This window comes from Lupinus angustifolius, chromosome LG14 (assembly GCF_001865875.1).
Source record: "Lupinus angustifolius cultivar Tanjil chromosome LG14, LupAngTanjil_v1.0, whole genome shotgun sequence".
In the NCBI taxonomy this organism is placed as follows: Eukaryota; Viridiplantae; Streptophyta; class Magnoliopsida; order Fabales; family Fabaceae; genus Lupinus; species Lupinus angustifolius.
In genome coordinates, this window is record NC_032022.1 from 13,481,765 (window position 1) to 13,491,603 (window position 9,839).

General features: G+C 29.4%; 1 protein-coding gene across 2 annotated transcripts; it reads left to right on the forward strand.

Moving 5' to 3' along the window:
* Nucleotides 6,546-7,972, forward strand: LOC109326140. 2 transcript variants are annotated; one of them, XM_019558810.1, is made up of 2 exons: nucleotides 6,546-6,909; nucleotides 7,329-7,972. In XM_019558810.1, exons 1-2 carry the CDS (start codon nucleotides 6,687-6,689, stop codon nucleotides 7,775-7,777), a joined length of 672 nt encoding a protein of 223 aa, XP_019414355.1. In that variant the 5' UTR covers nucleotides 6,546-6,686; the 3' UTR covers nucleotides 7,778-7,972. The 2 variants fall into 2 exon arrangements, with proteins under 2 accessions (XP_019414355.1, XP_019414356.1); XM_019558811.1 differs by having other exon boundaries at nucleotides 6,559-6,905; nucleotides 7,328-7,972.

Sequence of the window (9,839 nt, forward strand, 5' to 3'; positions counted from 1 at the left end):
GTATGATTACTTGTAAAACAACTTGAACGGAAAATAGGAATTGAATAATAGTTGTTTGTATTATTTCAATTTTTGTTATGATTTTATATGAATAATAATCTAGGTAGATGAAAAATATCACAAGTATTACGTGAAGTCTCAAGCCATACTTCGCTTTAAAACAAATATGACACATTTCAGTTTCATAAAACGTCAATTTCGTTTTCATTTTACATGCAGAGTCGTACCATATGTTAATTTAAATATATTTAATTTCTTTTCATGTTGTCGTACAAAAATTCAGAAAGTTAGGAGTAATGATATATTTTAATAATAAAAGAAATTTGCTAGACTTAGGAATGAATAGGATCTGACCATATCCGTTTACTCAGTATGACCTGATTATGGTCGAGTTCATATATGATCATGTCTCATTGGATCTACGGTCAAGATTGGGTTCAAAAATTAGACTCGTCGAAATTTATGGCTTGGTAGGGAACAAGTATGACTCGGCCCAACCCATACCATGGTCACAAGTCATCATGTTTTATATGTATCTCTATTCGATTATGTACATAACAATGACATCTCTTTGGTCGAAAGTATTATTGATTCTCCAATATTTTATCATATATACATTATTAATAATATATATTGTTTTATATATCAAATTACATATATATAATAATAAATAATATGAATAATATTTTATCTAAAATGAGTATGTCTAGGTTTAGCTTCAAATGCTGATTCATTTGATATTTAGGGTCGGATTAGTTTCGGGTCTAGAACCAGGTTCAAGTAAAAAAATGACTCAACTAACATTTAAGATCATATAAGGAAAAATCTTATCTATCTCAACTCGGCCCATGCTCACCCTTACCTACACTCAACCTTAATGTGGAAGATAAAGGTATAAAGAAGTATAACTCAACATTGGAAAATTTTATATTTGATGTATTTCAATGCAGTATACTTAGTTTCCCGAAATACTTTTACTAATTTTCAACTTTTTATCCCTACCCATTGGAATTGAAGTTAAATAAAAAGCATATTAAACTAAGTGTGAACAACTATTTTTGTTCGGCTCAGAAAAGCCCAAAATATTTTTCAAAAAAAACTAAACAAATAATATTAAATAGGAAAAGTCAAATCAATATTGATAAAATTTCTAAATCTAAGTGATTGAGTTAACTGAAAATTTAAAAATAATAATACTAAATCTATGTTGATAAACTTCCTAAATCTAAGTGATTGGGTTAACCGAAAATTAAAAAATAATAATAAATAAATCAATGTGGTTAAAGTTCCTAAATCTAAGTAATTAGGTTAACCAAAAATTCAAAAATAATAATAAATAAATCAAGGTTGTTAGGGTTCATAAATCTAAGTGATTAGGTTAACCAAAAGTTCAAAACTAAATTAAATTAATTCACAAAAAAAATGATTTTTTAGAAAATAAAATTTTGAATTAGGAATGAGCCCACCTTCTTTTTCTTAAAAAGAGAGAAAAAAGAGGAAACAATGTTTTTCTATTTATTTATTTCGATTTTTCGAAATTTTGAATATTAAATGTATAAAAAATAATTAAATTTTATATTATCCATTTTTATAAATATTTTCGGATTAATTAAAATAACTAAATAAGTAAAATACAATAACAACCTATTTTGAATTTGAAAATGAGTTAACAGAAAAATTATTAAAATAACATTAAAATAGAATGGTCAAATTAGTTCTGTTAAGATCTCTTAAATTAAGTGACTAGATTTGTCCATAGTTGAAAATTAGTTAGCTTAAGTTTAGCTTAAGTTAGTGTTAATTTTTCCTATAAATAGCCTAGTCTAGGTTTAGAGAATGAGGTTTTTTTCAACAATTCCAATATTCTCAAAAAAAAGTTTCATCCATTCCCAACAATTCCAAAAAATACCCAAGCAATTCCAAAAAAAAAAGATACATTATAAACACATCAGAAACACTGCAAACATTACATTGAAACACAATGTGAGAATGTCTTTTGTTTGATAAAACACGTTAGGAGAAAGAAAGTGCAAAGCTTAGAGATCTAGTGTGGATCAGAGCATTTTTGCCTCCACGTATTTGTTTTGACAGCAATCCAGAACCGTGGATTATGCATACTTTTTCTTGCTATACATTGACTTCACTCTCTTCAATCACAAGATGAAACACGTCCGAGTTACATTGCACCCAACTACACTAGATCTACCCTCCATCTTCTTGTGCATTATTTCCTACGGTGCACCCTTTCTTTCAAACAGTCCCACAACGACATATGTCTCAGTCAACTCTACATCATTTTCAAGCTATTAAGGAGTAGACACATGATTTTTCGCATCTAGATTTGTTTTAATTGGATCATTGCTCTCATCAGGTTTTATTTTTCATTATATTTTTATGTTATAAAATAGACATTATTTAGCAAATAAAAATATAATTATTTTAATATCAAATAGAGACTCATCACATAAATAAACATAAATAAATAATTTTTTTCATGGAATAAATAACTAATAATAAAATGATCTTTTCTATCGATTAATAACAAAAAATTTTAACCTAACAAAGTGGTAACAAAATTCTTTTTTATGAACACATAGTAATTACCAAAAAAAAGAATCAAAAAAATTCCTTTAGTATAGTTAACCCTCAACAAATTCTTTTTGAATTCAAATAGAAATTTTTTCTAACCAAATAACTATAACTTTTTTTACTGTAATTAAAATTATCATTTATAAAAAATTATTTTTGTATCTATACATATACTTAAGAATATTAATTATAAATGCTTATGAAATAATTTTGAGAATTAATTAAAGATGGAGAGAATCTTGCACTGAATGTTTCTTTCTTCTCAAATCATCTTCGAAAGGTCACGCTACGCCGCTTCTTTTCAACCGATTAAATCTCAAAATCGATTAAATTATATTTTTTTAATTAAATAAATGACAAAAATTAACCAAATAAAAACTTTTTTCACCAATAAATAAACATGCAAAATAAACTTTTTTGACTAAAAAATATAATTTATTTAATTAAAATACACTCAACCAACAAACTTTTTTCTACCTAAAGAACTACGTAAGCTTTGATTCCCTTAATAGGAATACATATGATCAAAGTCAATCTTGTCAGACACATTAATAAAAATAAATAAATTTGTTCATTTTAATAATTAATGAACCAGATAATTTAATAATAAAAACTAATAATAATAAAGACATATATTTTAGTGAAGGATACCGCCTAAGGCAGACAGGTAGGGTGCTAATACATTTCTTAACTTGTAACCAACTTCCGAACATGGATGTCAAAAATCTAAAAACCCAAGGTAATTGGGTTTAAAAGATTTTTCTACATTTTTAACTATAAAATGTAGTGGTGACTCTAAATAAAGTCGTGCAGCCGAAAATCGGGGCTCGAGACTAATTTTTATACTACTCATTCATATATTATTTTTGCTTTATTATTATTATTTTATCACTTATTTATATTATGAATAAATTAAAAAGAACTAACCCTTCATTAACACATAAAATATAAACCGAACAAATTCAAGATAGTTACTAAATGACTAAGTATTTAACCATTATTGTATTAGGAGAGTTACGCAAAAATACAATAATTGTTAATAGAAGTAAAATTCACTATAGTACACAATGAGAATATGAACAAAAATTAAGGCTAGAAATGTGCTAAGAGGATAAAAAATTGTTCTACAATCAACTCAAAAAATTAACATAGTAAACTTTATTCATGAGTATTTGAATTGAAGATAAAAACTAAAATTATTAAATAAGGGAGTTAAACTCAAACTATATATAGTTGAACTCCTTATATTCATAAATTCACTTGATTATATATATTCATGTATAAAATTTATTTTATAATTATTATATAGATGTATATACTTTATATCAATATATAAATATAATATAATATCTATGTTAATATTAATTTTTTTATTTATAAAAATCAACTTTAAAGTCTTTTCTCTCATTATTTACTAATAATCATCATTTGAACTAATAAATTACATAAATTTGAATTCATTACTTCACTCTCCAAAATTCATAAACTTTACTCAAGTCAATTTGAACTAAAAAATAGTTTGTATTTAACTCTATTTAAAATTTACCTTAAACCAATCCTTAGTCAAATTAGGTTGACTCAACTCATTTTCACACTTAATCCTTGATCCCAAACATAAATAAAAAAAACGAAAGGAGGGTATAACTACAGGCACGATGTAAAGCTGATGTCGGAGAAGGAAATGGGGGAAGCGGTTGTTCGGAAGATTTATTTAAGAGTGAGAAGGAACAATAAATATGCGCTGATATTTATAGTAATTCATAGGACTTGGTTGGTGTTTTAATGTTAATGGATGAAGGGTGTTGAGGTGCATTAAAGCTTAGTTATGTCATCTATGGGCGTGGTTCGTTTTAATGGCTGAACAGTGTGTTGAGAGCTTTAAAGTTTGGGTTATAGAGTGACCCATTTCAGGAAGTTGCAGTTATTATTTTACATTAAATAACTATTGCCATTCAAGACCTTCTGTTCAACCATATACAGACTCACCATTAATGTCAATGCCATACCTCTTCTTCTCACCGCCTTTCATTACTGTAACTTTTTCCCTTCCTCCTCTTGGCTTTCGGCTTGGCTTCATTCTATATTTATATGTAAGTCATGTCATCAAAGACAGCCTATTCATGTGTAATATCTATATATTGTTTATCAATATTTTCTCATTTGTTTAGGACTAATAACTTCTTTGATTGTGAAAGATACTCCTAAAATATCTACTCAAAAATTTTAATTTGTTGGTTCAGTGTTTTAAATACCTAGGTATTGTAACAAAACAAGATTAATGTTCAATAGCGATACTTATGGAAAATTAAGTAGGGTAAACATGACTTGGTTATGTTGGTTTTGATTAAAGGGGAATTGACACGATTTGGTTAGATTTTGACAAATTTTACCAGCAAACTTGAACAAAAAAGCTTCAATTTGAACAAGTTAATTCGGTTTATTGGGTTACCAACTTATGTATACAAATTAAAAGAAACCGGCTCAACCACACCATTGCTAGCTTGAGTACTACTACCACTCTCACATTTTTAGCTCCTAATTTAATACCTTTTTTGGATGGATGAAGCATAGAAAAAGAAAGAGATGGAAGAAGATATAAGATAAAATTCAATTGAGCGCAAATTTCTATAGGAATAATAGAATGGAATGAAACATTGGGATTAAATCACCAAAAATTTCTCTCATAAAGTGGTATAAAAAATTATAGTAGCTTACTAAATTGTTGGAAAGTAAGTTCCACATCGCCTATCTTATTGTCTTGAAAATGGTTTAAATACTTGTTGGGCTACTCCTCTCATAGTCAATTGGTTTTAAGATGAAACCTTAACATAATAAGTCTCACATCGCCTACCTCATTATCTCAAGGATATTTAATTTATTTATAAAAAAATTGTCTTCCATCATTTAATACTTTAAGAATATTTTCTGTGTAGTTTAGAATTATTTATACTTAGATGATATGGTTGTTTTATTTATCTAGATGTTATTAGGGGGAGATTTTCTTCAAACTATTATAGCGACATTTCATATTAGTTTTTTTTTGTAGCCACGTATATCATTAACAGAATCATGCTCAAGCTATGAACGGATTGAGATATAATTCTAATTTAATTTCCAAAAAAGCAGCAAATCGTGGGTTGTGTGGTAGTAATAGTCATGGCAATAATAGTAATAGTGGTAGCAATATCGTTGAGAATATGTTGTATTGTTATGTTTACGTTGTTACTCAATATGCATTAAAGACATTTTTATCTGTGGGGTACGGTTTATCCATGAAATTATGATTTTAACTCTAGAAGTATTTTTGAATATGAAAATCAAAATATCAAATAAATTTTAATTTCATACATGAGCACTTAAGAACATGGGATATTTAGGATGAAGTTATTGACCTAGTTTTATAATTTTAAAAATTAAAAATATAATTGACCTATAAAGAACATGGGATAGACCATTTGAAGTATCATTAGTTTATCTATTTATACTCAATTAATGAATATTATTGGACTAGATTACAATCGATAATCATCCAACTATAGAAGACTTCATACTTAAATAAACTTAATAATCTTCCCCTCAAATGTGAGTATCATACACTTATTGGTTTGCTCCCCTTAAATCCATCATATCTCAGCCGAACCATTGGTTTTGATACCAATTATTGGATCTGTGATCGAGAACCTCCAACTATCGGAGAGTTTCAATGTTACAAGGGTATGAAAAGAATAGAAAGGCACAAATAAAACAACATGTTTTCAACCAAAAGGCATTAATTCTATCAATTTTTTAATTTCCTCTTAGAAATACATTCATTACTCCCCTCGTATTCAAGGTAAGAATTCATACATAAATAAATAAACACAACGGAATTTCAAAAAAATTACTATTGATCCATGCAAGAGTTCAAAATTATATAATTAAGAGGGGTGGATAGCCTAGTTTTGCTTGCCTACTAGAATCACCTTTGCATTTATGACAAGCTCAAGGGAAACTCGTCCTATATAAGGGCTTCTATCTTATTGAACATTTCATCACTAAGAAATAGACACACACACAACTATATGGTTTAAGGGTGAAACCTCTCTTTGAATTGAGTTATGGTATCCTTTCACGAAGCGCTGGCTGAGAGCCCAAGAGCTAAAGTTCAAGCAGAATTAGAAGCATCATCAAAGAAGAGAAAATGGGTAGAGCCATATGCTGGAGAATTCTTCAAAAACCAAACAAATTTAGAGGAAAGGAAATCCAGATTTGATATAGAGCTTAACCTCGAGACCCCATACACTTCAGATAATTGGCGTCAATATCTCAGTATTAAGGTATATATATAGTTCATATATTGTAAAAAATTTATGGTCCGTTTGTGAATTGAGTTTTGAAAAAGAAAGAATAGAAGAGAAAACTTATGAGCTATAAAATACACTTGTCATGTAGCTCTAAAGTCTTTCATTTTCTTCATTTCCACTCCAAAACTCAGCTCGTAAATAGACTTTTAAGAAAATACTCTCTAAAACAATGAGTCTTCACATACTTATGCTTTTGTAAGTTCATGACAGGAAGCTAGCAAGATTTCATGTCTTTAGGTTAATCTTTATAAAAGTGATTCTTGAATATCAAAATAGGGCAGCATAAGGTGTTTATTTCTATGTATTTTGATGGGTTTTTTTTACTGTGCTAAATATATTGTTTCAAAAGTTCATGTCAAAATAATATAACTCTAATCTGAATAATGTTTGTGCAGCCAGGGCAAATCAACATGTGTCAGGACTCAAAGAGAAGCTCAACACAACCACTTACTCATCATCACATGAGCTTAGACCTTGAGCTAAACTTAACATCTGAATCACAGTGGAAAAAGGAAGTGGACAATAGTTATCATATGATTGAAAAACAAGGTTCTGGTAATTCCCTTGGGAGTTTATTTGAACTTGATCATGACGATCTAATTATTGAACCAAACAAGCATAAAAAAGACTCATCAAATGGTTTAGTTCATTCTTTATCTTCTCCATCATGGTTCTCATCATCGAATGGAGATCATAAAGAGATGGTTGCAACAGTTTGCATGAAGTGCCACATGTTGATAATGCTATGCAAATCTTCCCCTACATGTCCTAACTGCAAATTCATGCACCCACCAGATCAGAACCCTTCTAATTTCTTGAAGAGAAGGTCCAGCATCTTATACTAGTTAGTAATTAACCTATAGAGAACTGGTCTATATTAAATTTTCAGCTTTATAGCACGGTATGGTTAAATTAATCTCACGTTGTCTTACTTTTATTTTTCATCTGTATAGCGGAAGTTTCTTTATATGTATGTAGCTATAAGTTCAAAACTGTGTGGAGTCAAATGTTAATCTACATCTACTTAGTAGTAATTTGAATGTTACAACAAGTACAAATTAGTGACTGGAGAAATTAATTGACTTCTTATTATCCTAATAATCATATGAATCATTCATATATGTACATAGTTTTCTTGATCATCCAAATTTTATCCACAAAAGTAATATTTCTGTCCTATGTGTTTAAAAGATGTATAGAATATGGCAATGTATATTATAATAAATGTTCAAGAAAGGGGCGAAAAGATGATACAGAACCAGGATAAATTTTTGGGGCAGAGTCTTCATGTGTGTTTAATAGATTTTGATGCTAATATATGCTGTAGCTAATGCTACACCTGCCGTTGTTGGGAAATTTATTTCATGTTCGTCATACATCTCTTGTTTTTTAGTTGGGAATGGATCTTACATCAATTTTGTTACATTCAATTTTTGTATTTAATGATGCTAACCATCAAAATGTACTTGACGACCTAATTTTCTATATATTTGATTTAGGTGGAGTTAATAGGTCAAATCCTTAGAGTTATTGGTATAGGTCTTGCTAGCCATTGTTCGAGTTGGGTTAGAGCCACCTAAGAAATGTTAATAATGATTTTTGAGTTTTCTATTGATAGCTAAAGCTGGTAATTTGGATTGCATCGTTGAATTCTGATTAACCCAATTAGGACTCATAAAAAACATGTGGTTATCCAAGTAGTAAAATTAATTAACTATTTTGACATTGGACCAACTTTTTAATGTGAATAGGAGAATTTTTCTATGGCTCACAAGGACAATCCATGGTCGAATTGGGTTTGGATCAACCTAATAACACCAAAATAACCTAGATCTATTTGAGAGAGCTTTTTATTTTTAAGCCCAATATTTATTAGGTTGGTCTCCGCCAACTCATTTTGCCAATTCTACCCACAACCTGCCATGCCAAACTAGTTAGCACGGTGAATCATTCTTCTTCAATAATAAAGCACATAAGTTTTTGATTGGTCTGGTAGCCATAAAAGGAGCGCAAGATTTGCTCCCCTTATGCAGTCAAATGGCTACAAAGGGTCAATCTCATGGGACAAGGATCCTCTGTCCTAAGAAAATCTTGTCCCTATGTACTAAGCCAATAAAATCTCATAGAATAGCATACAAATATTAATTTATGTTCTTATAAATTTTACTTTTAATCAAATAAAATTTTCTGATTGGATGGGGACACCAAATGGGACACCCAATGAAATAGGTGATCCCCATCCCAATCTCATGCATCTTGGGGGTTCATGTAGACACACACAATACAAAAAAAAACATATCATAATGTATTGATTGTTGCACATCTTCTTTTCACTATCCTTTTATGATATTTATATAAACTTGATTTAGTATCTTTATGTCAATACGGACTTGCATTTGAAGACCCTTTCAGGTAATCTCAACTTGTCCAAATTAGAGAGGAAAACCTATTGTGTCAAGTAACCTATTCAAATCCAATTAAAATCCACTCGAACAAATCAACTCTAGTTCAGACAGTATAGTGTTATTGCTATAGACTATTGTCATGGACTTAGTCCCACACTTTGGTTGGGTTTGGCCTAATCCACTCGTTAGATGTTATCTAAATAAACATGTAGTACAAGGGATGGGGATCACATGTTCCTATTCATGTCCCATTTGGTGTACCAAGCCATTAGAGAGCTTCATTCATTTAAAAAGAAAAATTATAAAAACAGAAATTAATATTCTAATATTATTTTGTGATGTTTGATTGATCCGGAACATAAAGACAGGAAAATTGTGGTACAGGTAATCCTTGTCGTAGAACGAGTAATACAACGTCAGCAAGTACATTGAATAGTTGAAGTTTTAAAGAGATGGCAAGTAGAGCAGAAACATTAAAAGAAGTTGGACAGATTATCACTTC

What these genes read in the sequence shown, in the direction of transcription:
- LOC109326140 (XM_019558810.1), top strand. Translation starts at nt 6,687, where the DNA reads ATGGTATCCTTTCACGAAGCGCTGGCTGAGAGCCCAAGAGCTAAAGTT. An exon ending in ATATCTCAGTATTAAGGTAT is followed by an intron (nt 6,910 to 7,328) that starts ATATATAGTTCA and finishes TGTTTGTGCAGC; the next exon opens with CAGGGCAAATCAACATGTGT.